General features: G+C 54.0%; 1 protein-coding gene across 5 annotated transcripts; it reads right to left on the reverse strand.

Moving 5' to 3' along the window:
- Positions 1-94: 94 nt before the first annotated feature.
- Positions 95-21396, reverse strand: Avil (advillin). 5 transcript variants are annotated; one of them, XM_042263321.2, is made up of 20 exons: positions 20560-21396; positions 17918-18000; positions 16397-16471; positions 14719-14915; positions 13624-13732; positions 13421-13531; positions 12977-13179; positions 12796-12874; positions 12574-12672; positions 11615-11768; positions 11433-11533; positions 10831-10968; positions 10584-10742; positions 9674-9853; positions 7317-7462; positions 6613-6757; positions 5634-5822; positions 5056-5124; positions 3306-3431; positions 96-1570 (listed from the first exon to the last, which is right to left on the reverse strand). In XM_042263321.2, the coding sequence occupies exons 2-20, from the start codon at positions 17981-17983 to the stop codon at positions 1457-1459; spliced, it is 2460 nt and encodes an 819-aa protein (XP_042119255.2). In that variant the 5' UTR covers positions 17984-18000; positions 20560-21396; the 3' UTR covers positions 96-1456. The 5 variants fall into 5 exon arrangements, with proteins under 5 accessions (XP_076410251.1, XP_042119255.2, XP_076410252.1 ...); XM_076554137.1 differs by having other exon boundaries at positions 20128-21396; XM_042263322.2 differs by lacking the exon at positions 20560-21396 and adding an exon at positions 19273-19995.
- Between the last annotated feature and the right edge of the window lie 85 nt (positions 21397-21481).

A 21481-nucleotide genomic window follows, 5' to 3' on the forward strand; every position in this document is an offset into this window, starting at 1 on the left:
GAGTGCGCGCGCGCGCACACACACACACACACACACACACACACACACACACACACACACACACACATACACACATGCCAGGCTTGTGTCGTAAGCACTTTGACCCAGTAGGCCGTCTCCTCGGTCCCCACGGTCGTCTGTTCCATGTTCCCTAGTTTCTTACACGCTCTGTCATGTTCCCATGGCCCTGCCTGCCTGCTGTGCTGTCTTGGACATCTTCCCCGGAACGTGCCCTGCACTGTTCCTCCTGTGATCAGGACTTCAGACGTTGCTGTGCCCCAGGGTTGTCCGGAAGATGTGGTCACTGGCCGATGACCACAGCAGGCCCTCCCAAGTGCTCCATACACCCACGTGTGCCCCTGGAATGGGTGTGGCTGCTGGGGCTGGGGGATTCCTGCGTAGCTGTGAGTCAGGTTTTGACATCTTGTGCCAGGACGGGAACGACAGTGGTTCCGTTAACTACACAGCTCTCAACGTTGCCGTTTATTGATTTGCTTTGGATGCTGGGGATTTGCCTAGGACCTCAGGCGTACTGCTGAGGTGAGCGTTTCACTGCTGCGTACTTCTCGTTTTTTAAAGATCTATTTTTATTTTATGTGTATGAATGTTTTGCCTGCATGTGTTCATATGTACCATGTACATGCCTGGTGTCTGCTTGAGGTCAGAAGAAGACACTGATTGGATCCCCTGAACCACCATGTGGGGGCCGGGAACTGGACCTGGGTCCTCTGCAGGAGCAGTCAGTGCTCTCAACCCCTGAGCCATCTCTCCAGCCCTGCACCGTGCACTTTAAAAAATTCTGAGACCGAGTCTTTGTAAGTCGCTCAGCTTGGCCTGGAATTCACCCCGTAGCCCAGGCCGGCCATGGCGTCACTATGCGCCTGTCCCGGCTGAGCTGGGAGCTGCGATTACAGGTTTATGTACCAGGCCCAGCTCAGCATTGCCTATGTGCTTTCTCAGCACTGAAATGCCTTTCCCACAGTAACCGAAGTCACCCTAAGAAGGAACCCGGGAGACTAGAAAGGACGCCGATATGCTCACGTGGCCTCTTTATTTGGAAAGTTGAAATGAACATGCTCTGGCATGTGGTAGACCTGGGTATTTGGAGTATGGCCTTTCAGTGAGTGTGCAAGGAATTCCAGTGCTTTGGGGGTAACAGGGTCTAGTGTAAAAGCAAATGTGGGTCCTGATGGCTTCTGGTTCTCTCTCTCAACCTGTCTACATCCATGCTTTCTGTAAAGGCCACAAAAGCCGAAAAGTGAGTAGACAGCATTTTCATGTATGACAACCCAGGACTGAATGCAAGGCTGAATGGGAAGGAAAAGGGCGTGCTGTGGATTTCAGACGGGTTGTATCTAAAGCAGCGGATGTCGGGCTCAGTGGGTGTGTGGCGTCTGCTGATGTTGGCACCATGCGCTTGCTCTCTCCTGGGGTCGGACAACAGACAGGCCTTGCTTTAGAAAAGCCCTCTTTCTTTCTTCAGCTGGAGCTGTTTCCAGCCAGGCAGAGCAGTGAATTGCCCTCTTGTGATGCCAAACACGGACACAAAGTCTTGTTCCGAGAGGTAATTCTAAGAGAAAACACAACTTGCAGTGAGAAGGGCATCTCAGGAGGGCCAACAGGGGAAGCAAGTGGGCAGGAGTGGGGGAGCTGCCGCCCCGGGGGCCGGTGGGGGAGCTGGGGGGACAGTGGGGGAGCCGAGCCTGCCCCGGAACTGCCTGGCTCTGGGCTTGTTTACCATGTAAGGGATCCTCCTGCCTGGCTTTGAGCCCTAGAGCTACAAACAGGCAGGCCCTGTATGTTCAGGAAGACTGTAACAGACCTAAATTGCTCATTGGCCATGGAGTCCCATCCGGGCCAGTGGGAGAAGCTGGTGGAGCTTACCACTCAGTCCTGGTTCCTTGCTCCTTAGGCAGTGAATGGGTTTTTACGTTATGGATGAATTCTAAACATCTGATTTTGGAAGGATGGAGAAATGAATGAATGGAGTGTTCTTTGCTTCGTGCTCTTAACTACCATTCTTACTGAATACTTACTTTTGGCGCCAGGGAGTGAACCCAGGGGAACTCTGGGGAATCTGGGAATGTGCTCCACCACTGCCCTGTACCCCTAAACCCCAAGAAGTCTTAAAATACAAGGCTGAGTAGATCATCCCAGTTCGGCGATCATGTTGAGATTATTTTCTGAAACAACCTCTCACCATAGCCCAGGCTGTCCTAGAACTCACTATGTAGGCCATGCTGACTTGGAACCTATGGTGACTCCCCTGCCTCGGTCCCCCTAGTGCTGGGATTACAGTCATGAGCCCCCAAGCCCAACCGACCTGTGGCCTCTGCTTCTAAGAACATTGGAGTCTAGATGCTGAAGACTCTGTCTCAACATCTCAAGACGTCACAGAATATCCCGAGTCCTTCAGCCAGCTCTTTGAAGGGGAAACCCATTCATTCATCTGTCCCTTCCACAGGAATGTATTGATTCACTTAACTAACACCTAAGGCGTGACAGTGAGTCCAAGGGGAGTGTGTGCCGCAGGGAGGGAGTGGTCAGGAAACTGGGCGTCGAGGAAGGCCAACCAGAGCTGAACTCTGAACGGCAAGGGGCCAGCTCTGAGGTGTTTTAGGAGCAGTGAACTCTCACAGGAACACCAGTAAGCATAAAGACTCCATGGCCAGGTGAGCATGTTCAAGGGTTAGACAAGCAGGCACTGACTGAAGGGTGGTGAGTAAAGAGGGTATGTGAGACCCCCCAAGGGGCAGGGCCAGACTGTGGAGGCCTTTGGGGTCTTCTGTAAGCACATGGGAGGTGTTTTAAAGTTTTCTATTACATGTATTTATTTAGTGTGTGTATGTGAGGGGCATGCATTTAGAGATCACAGGACAACTTGTGGGACTCAGTTATCTCCTCGCACTGTGTGGGTCCTGGGTGCCGAGCCTGGGTCGTTAAGTGTGACGGCAAACGCCTTTACCCTCTGAGCGGTCTCGCCAGCCCGTGAGGTGTCTTAAATAGAGCTTTTGAACGACCCCTGGCTGTTAATGAGGATGATGCTCTGGGGAATAGTGGGGGAACAGATTAATTCACAGCAGTGCACGGTGGCTGGACTGACTAGCAGCAGAGAGGCGAAGGCCACAGAGAGGAAGACACTCACAGAGGCGCCTTCAGTTGACGCAGTAGCGCAGATGCCCCCAGAGTGCCTGCAGTGTGCCCAGACTGCCCTAAGCCCTTTCTTGAGTGTGGCACTTTAATGCGTGTGTGTGGGGGGGGACCCCCTCACACACACACATGCATGCAGTTCCACAGTTGCGTACCTCCTTTTTGGCAGGGTTCACATCCTCAGGCAGCTCCTGGTTCTGACTTTTCAGTAGAACTTCTATAGGGTAATACATTGGCCCACTTTCATTAGAATTCAGGGAGAGGGTTGCATTCTTCATGTCCTAAGTAAGGAGAAGGATACAGACATGGGCAAAGACTGACGTCTGGCACGTCAGGTCTCTGCGTGTATAAGGTTTACATTTTGGCTTACGCCGCTGCTTCACCCTTTGTCACCGTCTGAAAGACGGTGGTCCCCAAACCTGGCTGCACGTCAGAACGGCTTCAGAGAGCTGATTCAGCAGGCCTCCTGTGAGTGTTTAGAGCCAGGTGGGCGTGCACACCGCACCTTAGGTCTTTACGTGGCGCTGGGAATTGAACCCAGTCTTGGGTGTGCTCGGCAGGTGCTCTGCCACTGAGCTGTACCTCCAGCCGCAAGTCTTTTCCGAACATTCTGCCTCCATCCCTTTTCTTGGCATTTTTATTTAGGGCCTATGTTTCCAGTCGCTCAACGCCTTGAGACTGGAGCCACGCTCAAGGACGGTTTAAAGACACTCACTGCAGCCCGTTAGCTCTGGGGTCTGACTTTGCAGAGCACAAAGGACAGCGTGATGTTGGAACACCCTGTGGCACGCAGCCTGTGGCACGCAGGACTGGCCGCTGGCTGCAAGGTCCACCTCTTTTAGCTGTTAAAATCGGGGTCAGCGGCCTGAGCTGCTGTGGACACGTTGGGAACTATTCAGATATCATTTGGATTAGAGGTTTGTCTCTGAGAAATACTGACAATAACTTTAATCTCTCCTGAGAGGCAGAAAAAGCTGAATAATAAAGTTAGGTTTGTTTGTTTGTTTCTTTCTTTCTTTCTTTCTTTCTTTCTTTCTTTCTTTCTTTTTTCTTTTTTTTTGGTTTTTTGAGACAGGGTTTCTCTGTAGCTTTGCGCCTTTCCTGGAACTCGCTTTGTAGACCAGGCTGGCCTCGAACTCACAGAGATCCACCTGCCTCTGCCTCCCGAGTGCTGGGATTAAAGGTGTTTCTTTCTCTCTCTCTTCTTTCTTTCTTATTTGGTTTGGTGTATAAGGCAGAGTCTCGTGTATCCCAGGCTGGCCCTCCACTCAGTATGTAGCCAAGGATGACCTTAACCTCTTTCATTTATTCTGTAGATTGTGTATGTGGGGGGGGGGGTATATGTGTACACGAGTGCAGGTGCTCTTGGAGTCCAGAGGGATATGTACTTCCGGAGATGGAGTTACAATCTCCTGTGAGCCACCCAACACAGGTGCTGGGGATCTGGACGAGCAGCTCATGCTCTCCCCGCTGAGCCGGCTCTCCATGCCCTCCCCATATTCTGGAAGGCAGTAAATGAGGAGCCTGGCCCTGAGACCTGCTTTTTCTTCCCCTCCTCCACCCCGCCCCCCTCTTTTTTAAGATGGAGGTTTTGCTGTGTAGACTAGGTTGGCCTAGAACTCAGGATTCTCCCTCTCAAGTGCTCGAGCCCGGCTCTTCTAATGATTTAAAACACCCCCAAGGATGGGGGTGATCCAGCGTTTAGAGCGCCCCATTAGCTTGCACTTCAAACAAAACAAACAAAAACCCTTTGCATCCAAGTAGACCGCTGAGGGGGGTAGGGATGGGGGGGAGAGGGGAGGGGGGAACTTAAAGACTTGGGGGGGTTTGCCCTGTGGTATCTGTAGCACCCGCTGTCTCAGACAAGGTCCTAGGGCGCCTTGTCTCAGGGTCAGCCCCACTCACGGCGGTGATCCGCACGATCGCAGCGGCATCTCCCAGCTCCTCCTTCAATTGCTCGTATGATTTTCCTGCCTGTAAAGAGAGAAACATAAGGACGAGGTATTTACTGATAACAGGGAGGAGGCATCACAGGCCTGGTGTGTATTTCCAGGAAAAATCAAAACGTGGTAGAATCATAAAGCATTTCGGGGTACTCGAGGTCCACGTAGGGTCCAGAGCTCTTTTACACACGATCAACAATCTCTGGTGGCAAGAAGCAGCAGGCGTCTGTCTGTCTGTCTGTCTGGAGCCCGACTTCTTCCTATGAGCCCACTGTGACTCTGCACTGGCTGTCAGGGATGTGAACACGGTGTAGACAGGTACCCTCACGGTTCCTCACTGCCTCCTGCCCACCAGCTTGGAACTACCTGACTAGAAGACTCCCTGCCGTGCGGGTGAAGCCGAAGAGGAGGAATAAGGCACGGGATTCAGCGGGAGGGAGAGGGAGGCCTGGTTTTACTTGGCTCTTGAGTCAGTACCCCACCTCCCCCATCTGGGTTCCGAGCCCCTTGGCAGTGAGAGCCGCACCCCCAATTTCTTACGCTCCAAATGTGAGGATCCCATGCCAGGAACCAGCCTGTGAAGGTAGGAGGCTCAAAGCCCTGCTTGATGATCAGGATCGGTGTGTCGGGGTCTCGGCCACTGGGGTGAGTTACCAGGTACTCCTGGGCAGTCGAGAGGGCCCCCTCCTTCTCCGTGGCGTTGGCCTCGGCTCCTATCCACAGGAACACCTGTGGCGCCGGTTTTATATTGTCAGTGCGTTCACACCAAGGACTAAGGGCTGCTGGGCAGGCTGCTCATCCCCTCAGCCAGTGAGAGCCACAGAAAACGCTCTCGGCCTCATTTGTGCTCCAGAGGAAGGTTCTAGAAGCAGCTTGACTTTGTGATTTTAATTGCTGGGTGTATATTCTAAGTCTTTGCCCCCTGACCTACGCTTCCTAAATTATCCGCCTACAAAACACTCATGCTGTCTCCCTGTACCTCAAACCTCAGCATGGCCAGGGTGTATCTTAGCTCTGTCTTACCACGTCTGCCTGCATGCTGTCCTGCTTCCCGCCATGATGATAATGGACTAAACCTCTGAACTGTACGCTGCCACCCCAATTAAACATTTTCTTTTATATGAGTTGCATGGTCATGGTGTCTCTTCACAGCAATAGAAATCCTAACTAATACAGCTGGTGAATTTTGTTGTTTTGAGACAGGGTTTCTCTGTGTAGCCCTGGCTGTCCTGGAACTCACGCTGTAGACCAGGCTGGCCTCGATCTCAGAAATCAGGTTGCCCCGCCTCCTGAGTGCTGGGATTAAAGGCATGTTCCATCATGCCTGGCCTTAGCTGGTGAGTTTTAAACATCATTCTATTCTGTGGCATACAGCAGTCTCTCTGGTAACTAACTACTAAAGGTGTTTCACTAGAGAGTTGGTCCAGCACCAGCTCTCACCCTGGGTGGAGATGCCACATGGAAACCAGGCCAAATGGTGACCTTTGCAGCTGTCCTGAACTCTGTGGCTGTGTCTTACCTGGTCCCAGGTGTCCAGGAGCATCACGTCACCTGGGTTCAGGTCATCCTGGGTGAAGTCTGTGACCTCAGTAACAAGGAACCGGCCAGTCTTATTGGAACATTCAAAGAGCCGGACCTGGACGTCCAGAATTTCTTGCTGGAGCCTGCAGTAATCATATGAAAGCACAGGGAGCATAGGAATCACATTGTGAGGGTCCCGTGTGTATGTGTGTGTGTGTGCATGTATGCACATATGAGCACAGAGGGCACAGGAATCATGTGTGGGTGCCCATGTGTGCATGTGTCTGTGTGTGTGTGTGCGCGCGCGCGTGTGTGTGTGTGTGTGTGTGTGTGTGTGTGTGTGTGTGTGTGTACACATATGAGGACAGAGGACTTTGGGTGTTTTCCTCCATAGCTTCCACAGAGCCTGGAGTGTGTCAATTCAGCTAGACTAGCTGGCCAGCAAGTCTGAGGGGTTCTCTTGTCTCCGCCTCCCCAGCAGCAGGTCGCAGGCCTGCATTGCTGTAGCTGCTTTTGTCTGTTTGTTTTGTAAGGTGCATTCCGAGGGATGGAACTCAGCTCTGCATGCTGCACCCCAAGGACTTTGCTGTGTCCCCAGCCCAGAAGGCATGTTTAAAACTGTGAAGGAGCTTAGGATTTGTACAGGCCACGAGCCTAGAGGCTAGAGGATCCCCGGATTCAGGGCGGATGTGTTCACAGTACCTCTTGTCGTTAGCATAGGGTGTTTTTCCTCCCAGAAGGTCCCAGAACTCAGGTGGCTCCTGGCCCTCAGCCACAGCGTCTGCGCTGCCATCGCAGAGAAGCTCCACCAGCTCCTTAGCCATTGCCCGCTCGTCCCCACTGGACCCCTGAGTGGGTGAGGAGAGCATGGGTGTCAGAAACCCGGGGCGCTTCAAGATGGGGCGCCAGGCTTCTGAAACTGAACGGGGTCAGCTCTGAGCTGCAGCGCCCCAGGATGGGGAGAGGGAGGAAATAGGGGGTAGGCCTGCTCTGAAACCCACAGTGGTCCCAGACAGAAGCCACCTCTGTTTTCCCTTCACCTGGAATTTCAGCACACGAGTTCTCCCTCGTCGTAAATACTGGGGTCTGGCACATGCGTCGTAGCAAACGCTCTGCCCCTAGAGCAAACACTCTGTCCCCCAGGCCTAGCGTGTAATTTTCATTCCTCTTTTCCGGGGGAGGGGAGGGTTTTCAACATGGTTTCCCTGTGTAATTTTGGTGCCTGTCCTGGATCTCGCTCTATAGCCCAGGCTGGCCTCGAACTCACAGAGATCCGCCTGCCTCTGCCTCCCGAGTGCTGGGATTAAAGGTGTGCGCCACCACCGCCTGGCCTCATACCTTTTAAAATTACAGTAGAATTGACTATGTTGGGCTCCACAAGGCTTAAAGACAGAACCTTGTTGCCACAGTGCAGTTAGAGTGACCTCCTTAGTCTCCCATTTCCTGCCCCTTTGGAGTGAGGCCTGCGCTCCTGACCGCGGCTACATCCAGCTGTTCTCCATCGGAATAATCTGCCGTCTCTGGGCTGTCTCACGTGGAAGCAGGCAACATGCAGCCACAGCATTTGCATACTTCCCCTTAGCGTGACTTGGAGACTCTTCCACGCTGGGCGCGTGAGTGGCCTCGTTTGTACCGCTGAGGAGTATTCCATTGTATGAACATGCCTATGTTTACCCATTTTCCAGATGACTTCTGACTTGAGAAGATTGTGAATAAATGTGCTGTACCCATGTGTGTACGACTCTTTGTGTACAGAGGTTTTTGTTTGTTGGGGTTTTTTTTAAAGATTTACTTTATGTGTATGAGTGTTTTGTCCGTGTGTGTGTGTGTGTGTGTGTGTGTGTGTGTGTGTGCGCGCGCGCGTGCGTTTTCACACTCACACCAGTGCCAGGTTATGGATAAGTACTCCTGCTCTCGGCCTTTCACGGTGCTGGGGCCGGGACCTGGATGCTTGTGCCGATAGAGCCAAGCCCTTTACCGAGGGCACCATCTCCTTGGCCGCTAAAGATGGCGTTTATCCTACTATAAATAAATACCCAGGAGGAGCGTTGCCGGGCTGTGTGGTAAAGGTGGGTGTCAGTTTATAGAGACTGTCAAACTGCTTTCTAAAATGTGTCCCATTTTGCAGCCCTACAGACGGTGCAGGAAGTTCCTGCGTCTCTTTTTATATGGTGCGTGTGTTCGTGTGGTCAGCCAGTGCACGTGTGTGCGCCTCACTGTGGCGTCCGCTAATGATGTCCCTAATCATGACAGCAGGCGCGCTTTTCTTCGTCAACGCCCCCACCCATTGGTTTTGTTTTTGTTTTTGGGTGACATGGGTCTTACCGTGCTAGGCTGTCCTTGAACTTGAGATGTTCCCACATCCCCCTCCCAAGTAGCTAGAATTGCAGGTTTGTGTCACCACGGTCATTTCCTCCCATTTTAAAATGAATCGACTGATTCACTATGGGATGTGTTTTTATGATGGGGGCATGCGTACTGGAGAACAGGCATCAGAGAGGCACTCTTGGGAGTTAGATCCCTCCTCCCACCGTGGGGTGCAGGGGTCAAACTCACGTTGTTGACAAGTGTCTCTAGCCCTCGAGCCACCTCGCTGGTACCCCCCTCACCCCACCTTTTGGCTTTTTGAGATAGGGTCTGACTAGGCCCAGGCAGTGTGGCTTCAGACTCCTGATCCTCCTGCCTCAGCCTCCCAAGGGCTGGGATTACAGCCACACGTCACCACACTTGACCCTGAATTCTCTTTGAAAGCACTTGGAACGATGACATCCCATGTGCTTTCTCCTCGTCAGTGCCTGACCCGCCACAGGGGACACTGACCCAGCGTCCGCGCACGTGGGTGCGGTGCCGTGTCTCTGGGGGCTGGCGGCACCCGAGTTCTAATGGCGGTCTGACTGGGGAACGCAGATGCTTCCTCTGAAGACCCGGGACAGGGTCCACCGCTTGAGGACTGCACCAGCCCACTGTTCAGTACCTTTGACCTCGCTGACAGGCCCAGGGTGGAGCCAGGGCAAGCATGAGCGAGCTCCAAGGGGCCGGGACCCACCAGCCATTTTTACCTTGCCGTACCACAGGTAGTGTCCCGTCTGAGTTCGCAGCAGAAAGACATCGTTGGAGTTGAGGGAGGAAGCGAAGGCCGAGACTTCCACTGCTTTGGTATTGGATTTGTCGTTTCCTTGGATCTGGAAGAGTCTTACCGGGGGGTCAGGCTCTGCATTTCCCTTCCTGGAAGTCCCGCCCTGGGGAGAGAAAAGTGGAGGCCAGATCTGCAAGAGCCACCACATGAACTGGCCGTTGTGGACGGAGACGTTCTGGATACCATCTTTACCCCTCGGGGCCTCCTGGGCTGAGAGGAAAGAGATCTGAGTGAGAATGTCACTCTGCACCAGGAGCTGGAACCAGTGTCTCCCAGCACTGGCCGATCTCAGAATAATTCTGTGAAGCAGATGCTTCTCCATCGTGCACGCTGAGGTTGGGGAAACTTGACTGATCCATGGCAAGGGAAGGACCTGATGCCGGGCTCGGGTGGAACCCGAGGTGACTGCGTTGCCGGCCCGTGCTTCCGTTGGGGCTCCAGGGAAAAAGTGGGCCTTCGACTTGAAGAGCGTCATGTCCGGGTGGTAGGGAGGGGCAGCATGGTGTTGGGAGGGTGCAGGGGGGGGGTCACTGAGGCTACAACACCTGTACAGACGGCGTGGCTCAGACTGAAAGACGCGAGCACTGGCTGGACGGGCATTTGAGAGTCCCTTGGATGTCTCATGCTAAACTCCTTTTTTGTCCTAACGCCTAAGCTAAGCCTGTGCTGTCCCCCGGCCCCCCATCTCGTCCCCGCCACACACACACACACACACACACACACACACACACACACACACACACACCCCAGCCCTGGCCTGTCCGGCAGCTCTTCACTGGCCCATCAGCCCCGAGCATCCCTGAACAGGCATGGCTTTGTCCGGAGGCCCTCACCTCGTAGATAACCAGCTTTCCTCTGAAGATGGCCATGAAGTGGCGCGGCTCCTTCCCCATGCTCACCCGAACCTGCACGGGGGCCCCGTCAAACTGCCGGTCCACCTCCACCGCCTGGTAAGCCGAGGCTGCCAGCTCATCCTGGGAGGCATGGCGGCCCTGCGGTGGTGAGAGGGTCGTGATGGACCTCGCTTGGCCCAGTGCCCAGGGCGCGTCTGGACCCAACGCCGAGAGCGGCCCGGCTTACCTGCCAGATGTACAAGATGTAATGGGGCTTCCCGTTCACCTCATACGTGTAGAGGACCAGATAGCAGTCTCCCCCGTAGAAGAAGCCATACCACTGCCGTTCCACAGGAACCAGCTCCAGGTTCTCAATTCTCCAGACCTGGGCACAAGAGGAGACACCGTCACCCAGAGAGGGGGCGTCCTGTTCAGAGAATTCCACCTAAACGGAACTGGGCAGTGTTTGTCGGAACACAAGTTGGGATGGGGTGCTAACAGCCATCCCAAGTACCCCCTCCCTCTCTGGGTCCCCTCTGCCTTGAAGGCTCATCGTATCGCATGATTTGAATTCTGAGGATGGGGGTCACAGGTCACACTGGTCCGGTACCTCCCATCATACAACCTAGGTCTTCGTAGACTTAAGCGATAGCTTAAACATATGTTCCGGGTGACAGCCCACTGGGGGAATGTGTCTCTCACCTTCCTGAAGCGTTGCGGGGAAACAGCCACCCCCACGCCTCTTAGAGGACACGGACATGTGGAGCGGGGAGGGAGGAGCACACAGAACGGGGTGCCCTCCTGCAGCAGGGACCCCCCAGAGGCCGGTGCTGCCCTCACCAGACTCACCTCCATTTTTCCACTGCCGTCATCCACCATCCTCTCCTGGGCAGCCACTTCCGGCTTGGTGTGTAGGAGAGTCACGTCAAACTTGTCCTGGAAAACTTTAGCTGCAGAGAAAGAAGTGGGAAAAGCCGAGTGGGCACGGCACACGCGTGCCGCGGTCCAGGGTCCCGGGTGGGAGATCTCACCAATTTTACCAAAGCTGAATATTTTCCCCAAGCCTGTGGTCTGGTCCTTCACTGACCATTTCTGGAAGAGCTGTTTGAACATGGCTGACTCGGCACCATCGTTGACGGTCTCCACGTTGGTGCTGCTGGGGTAACCCTTCATCTTGATGAAGTCCTACGGCCCCACCCCCAGATAAAAGACTGTCAGCCAGGGCATATCCTGAGTGTTTTGCTCCTCTCGTAATTCCTTCCTCCCTGCCCCTGGGAATCCTAGCCAGTGTCTACCTCACTTCTGTCTAAGGTTCTGAGTAACCTGCCTCCAAAAGCTGGGAACACATTGGTGTCTCTTCTTTAGACTACCCCGATTCTGACCATTATGGATTGACTTTGCAGACCCACCATGTAAGTCTCCTGATTTTGTATCATAGTTATTGGTTCATTTATTGCACCTGGGTCATGTGGTACAGCCGCAGGATTTAGTAAATGCCCCTTGAAGACTGGTCCCCTAATCTGGACATGTGACATCCCCTTCAATGACAACAGCACCTTCCAAAAGCAGGTTCTGTGCTTCAAGTATACTTCTGAGTATTTTACACAATTTTTTGTTTTGTTTTTCGAGACAGGGTTTCTCTGTGTAGTTTTGGTACCTGTCCTGGACTGGAACTCACTCTGTAGACCAGGCTGGCCTCAGACTCACAGAGACCCACCTGGCTCTGCCTCCCGAGTGCTGGGATTAAAGGCACATGCCACCACTGCCTGGCACGAATGGGTTTTATCTTCCAGAGGTTCTGGGAGACAGGGATTACCCCTTTAGATATCGGAACTGAAGCTCAGAACACTCGGCTGGAAAAGGTAAATCCTGCATTTGTACCCCAGTTGGTCTGTGTACTTGGAAGTTCGTATGTGTCCCTGCTCTGTGCGCATGTCCATGGTGACACCGGCAGAGTATTTGGGTGGTATCACACGTTGACAGATCCTACCAGGGCTTTGGACATGGCTGCCTGTTTCTCCACCTTTGTGGCTCCTTTGCCTTTCCACACGTAGATCTTGGCTCCACTTTGGTCCAGGATGTAGCAGTCCTGAATCAGCCGGGGATAAAGCATGGTTACCGATCCGAGAGGCCGAGGGAGGGCTTTGCCCAGGGTCTGCCTTTGGAGTTACTTCTGGCTTCCTCAGGCAAAGCCCCCTCCAGTTCTACTTACGTCATGGCTCAGGAGGTCCTGGACCAGGGGCCTTGCGGCCACCTCTGTGATCGCCAGCTGCCCAGCTGCATCCGAGACCCTGGAGAAGAAGGAGGTTAGCCTGTGCCTTTCCTCTGTAGACGTTCCAGGGGACGTCTCCCCACCCGCAGCCTCCAGCCCACAGCCAGGTTTGAGCACTCACTGATACAACGTGATATTTGATTTCTGCTGCTGATCCATGATCTCATCGGGAACGGCAGGCTTGATGGTGGAGCGTCGGCCAAGGGCGTCCTGGAGGACTGTCATCAGCTCGGGGCTGGCTGCCTCTTTGTCTCCCTCAATCACTCCGATCTCAGCGCGGCCTCCCCGCTCCCGGTCCCGAATGTCCCTTGCCAGAAGCATAGCCTGCCAAAGAAGCCCAAGGGAGCAAGCGCTCAGCTCACCCGGCACCCTTTCCTTCCAGATGGCTTCCATTCCGTGGGAGCACCACCAGGATTGCAGACAAGCGACCCCCCCTGCTGCCGAGGAGCCCCAGGGTGAGGCGCGCCGCCCGTGGCCTGTCTGCAAGACAGGGTCTGCCACTGGAAGGCGGAGGGCGAGGGCGCCCAAAGAGCCCCGCTCAGGGCCCGGAGCAGGTGAGAGAAACCTTGAGTCGCTCGCCACTGTTGCTCTCCGGGCCGTTCCACTGGATGATGACCATCCCCAGGTCCAGCAAGAAGACGTCGCCTCGGTTAAAACTGTCCCAGCTCATTTCCACCTGTACGGGGAGAGGTCAGCGCCGTTTAGAGGGGTGGTCTTAGGCGCCGGGGCAGGGGCACCGGACCCGAGACAGTCACTGGTGGGACTCACCTCAGTGGCCCGGATGTTTCTTTTCCCCTTTACGTGTAGCAGCCGCTTCACGTCATAGGCGTTGGTCTCCACATGCTTCATCCCAGAGGCCACTCCCCCCTTCTTATAACTGAGGAAATATTAACCCGGTTACTATTGGGAATTAAATGCAGTAATAACATGCAGATGTCAGTCTCTACCCACGTGGGTTAGGATAACATGTGCAAAGTCAATGCAGCTATGCCCCTGCTGCCCCGGGGGTCTGTCTTTTCTGAAGGGACGTTTGCGCTGAGATATTATAACGAGGAGTCCCAGAAACCGGAAGAGCCATGCTGCGGGCAGAGGGACCCTCACATGTTTATTTTACAGACGTGTGCCACGCCCCTCATGTTAAGTCTGTGCACGCCCACACCCACGTGCCAACCTCCTGGACCTCTCCCTGCCGCGTCCCCTGCCCTGGCAGCTTAATGTCCCTTCTTCATTGTATAAAACGTGTCCCGCTGCCTGTGTGCACGATTTTTATAAAGAAGAAGTTGGCATTCTGTGATCCATCTCAGTCTTTGTTCGTGTGCGTGCTCGGTGCGTACTCAATCTGCCGCGGCCAATACACATTCTCTCCCCATGGTGGACGCCTGCACTGACCACAGCCTCCTCCAACACACACACACACACACACACACACACACACACACGCATGCACTGTGTCAGGAACACTCTGGATCACGGGCCGCCTGCACTGACCACAGCCTACACACACACACACACACACACACACACACACGCACGCACGCACGCACGCACGCACGCACGCACTGTGTCAGGAACACTCTGGATCACGGGTCCTCGGGGCCCTGGGTGTGCAAGGGGTTTAGAACTCTGAGAAACGGGGTGTTCCCTTCTGCAGCCCCAGTTACGCTCCTGACGGCCGCCCCGTGCGGATCCTCACTCCCTGCAGCAGGTGTGAGGCCCACGCAGCACTCGGCCCCACCCGACTCTGCTGGGCACACGGGACTGCTTTGCATCCCTCGGGTTGCATCTTCAAAGGCCCCCCTGACCCTTGAGCTTCCTTCCTCGGGAACAGCCGTGCCCGGCTCCGCCCTGCGCGCGGCCACTCACATGATGCCCTGCTTGAAGTAGCCGCGGAAGGTGTCGGACTCGTGGTACTGGACCTCGCGGTGCTGCACGGGGCCGCCTCCCAGGTAGTCATCCAGCTGCGTGGTGTAGATGGCTGCACAACTCTGTTCGTCCTGGGAGGAGTCCTTCCCGATCCAAAAGTGAATGTCCTGGGAGACGAGGCTGCCCACCTTCCGGGTCTAAGGAGGTAGCCAGGGAGGTGAGGCGAGGCCCGCGATCACCTCTGTTTCCCGGTGTGGGAAGACCGCAGCATGCCTTCCTTCACCCAAGCAGCCCTTCCCTATCCGTAAGTGGGCGCTAGGACCAGCCCCACCCATTTACAGCCCTGCTTGCCCACATTTGGGGGTGTCGACAGCCTGTTCCTAAAGTGGGGACTCTTTTCCCTCCTCTATAGGTCCCCTGCACCCAAACAACGGTACAGCTGCCGGCACTGTCCGTGTGTGGTAGTATTTCCTCCACTAGAAGGAGCAATTTTTAAAAAGATTAAAAAAAAAAAAAGAAAAGAAAACCAGGTTATCGTGTAGCCCAAGCTAGCCCAAACTTTCCGAGGCTGGCCCTGAACTCACCATCTTTTGGTTTCACCCCCAGGTGTTAGAATTATAGGAGTGGGCCATCATGCTCCACTGTTTCGGTTTTTGGAGACAGATGTTTGCATATAGCCCAGGCTAGTCAAGCGCTCACTCTGTAGCCCAGGCTGACCTTGAAATTGTGGTCCTCTTGCCTTAGCTTCCCAAGTGCTATGGTTATAGGCACATTACCATCTGTCCTGTCTAATTCTTTGACAACTTGACACAAGCTGGAGTTATCTGGGAAGAACAGTGATTGAGAAAAAGTCTCCACCAGACTGGCCTGTAGGCAAGTCTGTAGGGCTTTTTCTTGATTGATGATTGATGTGGGAGAGCCCAGCCCATTGTGGGTGGTGCCAACCCTGGGCTGCTGGTCCTGGGATATATAAAAGTTAAAGCCTCAAGAAAGCAAGCCAGTAAGCTGCATTCCTCTGTGTCTCTGCTTCAGCTCCTGCCTCTCGGTTCCTGCCATGAAATAAAACTCTTTCCTTCCCAAGCTGTTTTTGGTCAGGGCATTTATCACAGCAATAAACACTCATCTTTTTTCCCCCCAAGACGGAGGGTTTCTCTGTGTAGTTTTGGCACCTGTCCTGGATCTCTCTCTCTGTAGACCAGGCTGGCCTGGAACTCAGAGATCCACCTGGCTCTGCCTCCCGAGTGCTGGGATTAAAGGCGTGCGCCACCACCACCCAGCAATAGACACTATCTTACCTAGTTTACAGTGAGTACTTTGTGGCCAAAGGCAGACTGCATATTTACCTAGCCTTCCTCAGAACACTTTAGTGGGCTGCTTGGACCCCAGAAGGGGGAGTTGCTGTGTGTATGTGCGTGCGTGCGTGCGTGCGTGCATGCGTGCGTGCGTGCGTGTGTGTGTGTGTGTGTGTGTGTGTGTGTGTGTGTGTGTGTGTGCTCTGATGCACATTCACAACCCCATGCCTGGTGGTGGCCATTCTCAGTCAGCTTGAGGTTTCGCAATGCAGGAGGAAGAATCCAGACAGACACCGGGAACCCCACTTCTCTCCTGGTCAGAGCTTCCGACAGCCTGGGCACTGCCTGCTGAGGAAGGAGTGCTGGACGAGGAAGATGTTGCTCACCGAGAGGATGATGTAGCAGTCGCCCTCATAGAAGTTGCCGTGAGCACTCAGAGGCACCAGCACCAGCTCCATTTTCTAGAAGGATTAGAAGAGTATGTGGCTGTACTGCCTCCTGCCTTCCCCACAGCCTCCCTCTCCTCTCTCGGGGCAGGCTCGGGGGGGGTGGGGGGGGGTGGGGGGGGTGGAGGAGCCGTCTCTGTAGGTGGCCAGCACAGCACAGGTCTGGCTGCTCTGACTCTGGGCGCTCTCCCCTAATGTGGGTTTGGATCTGTTGGGGTGACTTCCTGTGTCCTCCCACGTCCTTGGTCTTGTCCCCAGTTCTCTGGAAAGGACCCGTGAGCCCCCAGGAGCCGATGGATGGAAGGGGAAAGAGTTGGAAAAGTCGTCCTCTGGGCAATCCTGACAGGGCGTCCAGCCCTCTGCTCCCGACTGACCGCCTAGAGCCACCAGGGGAGTCTGGGGAGCTGGGCAGGAGGGAGGCTGGCAGCTCCGAGTGCCAGGGCACGGGCCGCTGAGGCTGTGTGTTGGGGCCCTGATTTGCTCATCCTAGGAGGGCCACTTGCCCAGCCTCACACAAAAGTGGCACTGTCTCTTCCCAAGGAAGGCAAGCCGTACTGTGTGTGCTTTATATAAAATCTGGATGTTAGGTATGAAAAAGACTAGATATATAACTTTTTATGAGTCCAGTTTAATGCCTTTCTCTTTCTTTCTTTCTTTCTTTCTTTCTTTCTTTCTTTCTTTCTTTCTTTCTTTCTTTCTTTCTTTCTTTCTTTCTTTCTTTCTTTCTTGCTTGCTTTCCTTCCTTCCTTCCTTCCTCCCTCCCTCCCTTCCTTCCTTCTCTTAAACATTTATTTATCGGGTGTGTCCAAGAGCCACACGTACATGTGAGGGTCAGAGAAACCTGAGGGAGTCGGTTCTCTTTCTCTATGTGGGTCCCAGGGCTTATACTCAGGTCCAGGCTTGGCTGCACATACCTATGTCCACTGAGCCACCTGGCCAGCCCTTATTCATTTTGAAGTAAATAGGGAGCCTGAAACACTGGAGGTAGGCAGGGCTTCCCACAAGCCTCTAGAGGCTTGCCAGAAAGCGGTGACTCACACTCTGGAGTTGAGCGGAGCAAAGGGACGTGTTATTTGTGGTGGTCAAGCTGCTGCCACTGACTGGGTAGAGGTGGCGTGTCCCGATATCTGGTAGGTGCACCCAGACCGGAGCTCAGAGCCACCCAGAGGAGACCAAGCCCACGGGGTAAAGGAATGGATGAGCAATGGCCATCTGTGCAGCATGCCCTCACCCCCGGAGCTGGGAGGGAGGGACCAGTGTTCTGACGATGATTAAGTTCCGTTTCTCGGACCTGTCTTTCCGAGATGTTTACTGGAAGTGTAGACTCACCAAGCAGATGGCTGGATGAAGGGCAAGCTTGGTTCTGTGTGGGGACCTGTACTGAGCACACTGGGAAAATCAGCCCTTGCTACTGACCCTCAGTGGCTCAGATCCCAGCGGTCGGGGGGTGGGGGGACTCACCTCAATTCTCCAGGTGATGATCCCAGGGTCATTGCCCACAGCCCTGAAGGCACCACTCAGAGACATGGTTTATCCTCCTGGAACTGAAATATCACAGAGTGGGAGGTGGACGCCCCTCACAATGGACGGGGACCCACCGCTTCTAAGACTCTTCCTGAGTTTCTCAGCCATTGCACGGTATGCCCTTTTGGTCTACCCCCCATCCACCACACCATCTCACCATGGTAGTCCAAGTCCACACAGTGACCTGGCTGGGTCATCCCTACCCCAAAGGTTTGTTTCCACTCGTTGAGAGCTCTGGCCGTGGTATGTTCCTCTTTTTTTTTTTTTTTTTTTTAATTATGTGTTTTGGTGGATATGTGCATAGGACTGTGGGTACCCTTGGAGGCCAGAGGTGTCAGATTCCTCGAAGCTGGAGGGACAGGGGATTGTGAGTCACCTGAAGCAGGTGCTGGGAATCAGAGCCAGGGTCTCTGGAAGGGCAGCGTGTGCCATCTCTCTGCTGGGGGCAGGGCAACACAGATTCCTGAAGGCGATGTCGACCCTGTGCTGATTCAATTTGCACACACTGTCTCATTCCTGGGGTGGGGTGGGGGGGCTGTCGCCTTGGAGAACAAATGAGGTTTGAGGAGGTATGAAATACCTTGTCTGTGGGCACACACTAGAATGAGATCCGTGTCTGAGCTTTTGTGTTTTATTTTATTAAAACAGGGTCTACCTACATAGCCCAGGCTGGTCACAGGCTCCTTCAGCGTCACCCCCGACTGCTGGGATTATGGGCTTCCTACCACCAGCCCCAGCCCCATACCTTTTATCTTCGTATCTGACCTTTAAAGCCTGTGTCTTGCCGGGCGGTGGTGGCGCACGCCTTTAATCCCAGCACTCGGGAGGCAGAGCCAGGCCGATCTCTGTGAGTTCGAGGCCAGCCTGGTCTCCAAAGTGAGTTCCAGGAAAGGCACAAAGCTACACTGAGAAACCCTGTCTCGGAAAACCAAAACCCAAAAACCAAACCAAAACAAAAAAAGCCTGTGTCTTAGCCACTTTTTCATGCCTGCTACCCTTCCCCCAAACGAAGTTCAGTGGCTCCTGGCGAGGAAACCCAGTGAGAAAAAGTATTTCCAAATGAAGCCATGCCCTTGTAATCTCTGAACTCCTCTTCCCAGGTTCCTGGCAAGATCTTGTCACCTTGGACCTGCTCTCAGCTTTTAATTTTGTCAACTGTCCTCGAACAGTTAACATCCCTTTGTCACGACTAAAACATGAGCTGCTCTTGGAGAAGACAGGGGAAGGTAGACCTGCAGAGCCTGGGACAAAGGGCTCTGGGTGCCCACGGGAGGTGGGCGTGGCCTCCTCGCCGGTACCACACGGGGCCCAGCTTCTCCAGAACTGTGCTCAGCGAACGAACGAACGTACAGGTTTCCAGCACCCACAGGGCTGAATAAGGCGGGGAGGGAAAAAGTGGTACGAAGACCACGGGGTCCCTTTCTACAGTCAGAACGTAGCTTGGTTGTGTTGTGTACATGCCTCCTCTCCCGTCCCACTCTGGGGGAGACTGTGCTCTGATAGCATGCCAAAGGACTGCGAGGCTGGTTTCTCCTGAAGCTCAAAGTAGAGATGGGATGGATGGGTTTATGAAAGATTAAAAAGAAAAAAATCGCCTGGGGGATTGTGTGTATGTTGGCTGTTTGGGGATCGACTGGGCTGGTTAAGTAGAGCATGTCTGGGGGCGGGGTGTGGTTCAAATGGTAGACCATTTGTTCTCCCTAGTACCGCCCCACCCCTTAAAAAAGAGAAAGGCCCGGCCATTCTTTTCTTGAGCCTTGATGGGTAAAACCAGGTTTGGGTGCCGCTGGCAGGAGACCCAAGCACAGCCACGGTGCGGAACGGCCAGTGTTGGAGGATTTAATGTGATAAGTTGTGCTGCCACGCCCTGCGCCGTTCAGAATCGGCAGGAAATACTCGGATGTTCTTCAGACCCTAGGTTTTGACTTTTAAGTCTAATGCAGGAGGACCCACTCAGGAAAAAGAACCGGAGCCAACCTACTCTCGGTTAACCTGGTAATGCCAAACCAACTGGCATTAACAGCTCAGAGCCCCCCCCCCCACCCAATACAGCCCATCTCCACCCGGAACTTCAGGATCCAGGAGCTGACAAGGGACCCAAGATTCAGGAACTGCCACACCCAGAAAGCCCAATCAAACCCACCCACCACATCAAGGCCCCCCAAAACTTGATCTCTGTCTTCCCTAATCCTCAGCACTTCAGGGTCCTTAGAACGCTGTGACGACCATGGGCACAGGGCGTGGTTTGGGGATTCCAGGTTAAAAGCTAGTGTCGTCTTGTCATCTACCGGTGTCTCAACTTCTCTCAGGCCTCATGGAGGAACAGGCAGAAGAGGGGGTGTCTCCCCCTCCCCCCCCCACCCCATCTTCCTCGGCCTTGAGAATGTGCTCAGCCTCCTCAGCCGGCTCTACAGGTACTTCTCCCAGTCAGAAGTTTGTAAAGCAGGTCACAAACTCCTGGCTCAATCTTTCAAAAGCTTCATCCCAGAAGGGAAAAACAAAGTGAGGGCCGACGACTCCTTCACTTTCTGCCCCATCAACTCAGAGCTCTACTAAAAGTACATGGACAACGGACCTACCTTGCCCTTTCTGTCCCCGGCCTTCCGGCAAAGCAGCAGGTGAAGCACTGATGAGCTATCCCAAGACGGCTTCAGGTCCCGCAGCCTCCGTTCAGCAATGGCCGCACGGACACCGGGTTATATTTGCTTGTGTTTGCATCATAACCACATTTTCCTAGCTCCGGCCAATCATGGCCCACCTAGCCCTGGGCTTGACTTATTCAAACCAGAGGGGAAGCTCTGTGCGCTCCTATTCAAAACAGCAGAAACAAGAAGAGCAGAGTTTAAAGCTCCACGCCCTGGTCTATTGATTTTTTTAAAAAGTGCACAGCCCATCAATAATTCAGCGAGAGGAGGAGGAGATGAAATCTGCCATATTGTAGATATGAATGCATTATGCTGATACAGAGCTGGCCGCAGTGCCTGGACATCCAGGGTGGGGGCCGCCAGAGAGGGCTCTGGGTGTTTTTCAGGGATTCTTCAGTGTTACACCGTGTGCCTGGACATCCAGGGTGGGGGCCACCAGAGAGGGTTCTGGGTGTTTTTCAGGGATTCTTTAGTGTTACACCGCATGCCTGGACATCCAGGACGGAGGACTCCCTGAGATGGTTGTGGGTGTTTGTCAGAAAGGTTTTGTTTCTGGGAGTCTTTGCTCGTCATCCTACTATGTGCCAGGAAACCATGCTGGGCTCTGAATCCCAGAGCTCCTGGTTTGGCATCGTCAAGCGTGAACCCAGAAGCACCAAGTCTCCAATTCCCCTAGGGCTTTAGTCTATGCCCAGCAGTCAATAGGACACCAAGCATATGCTTGGTAAGCACTCAGGACGACGGAGTCGGCCCCAAATCGGGCTGGAGAAGAGCTAATGTAGTCCAACCTCTGTAACCTTGATCCGAAACCCATTGTGTCCTGTGGGTCCTGTGGGAAGGACGGAAGCCGTGGGCC

The sequence above is a fragment of the Peromyscus maniculatus genome, chromosome 18, assembly GCF_049852395.1.
Source record: "Peromyscus maniculatus bairdii isolate BWxNUB_F1_BW_parent chromosome 18, HU_Pman_BW_mat_3.1, whole genome shotgun sequence".
Lineage (NCBI taxonomy): Eukaryota > Metazoa > Chordata > Mammalia > Rodentia > Cricetidae > Peromyscus > Peromyscus maniculatus.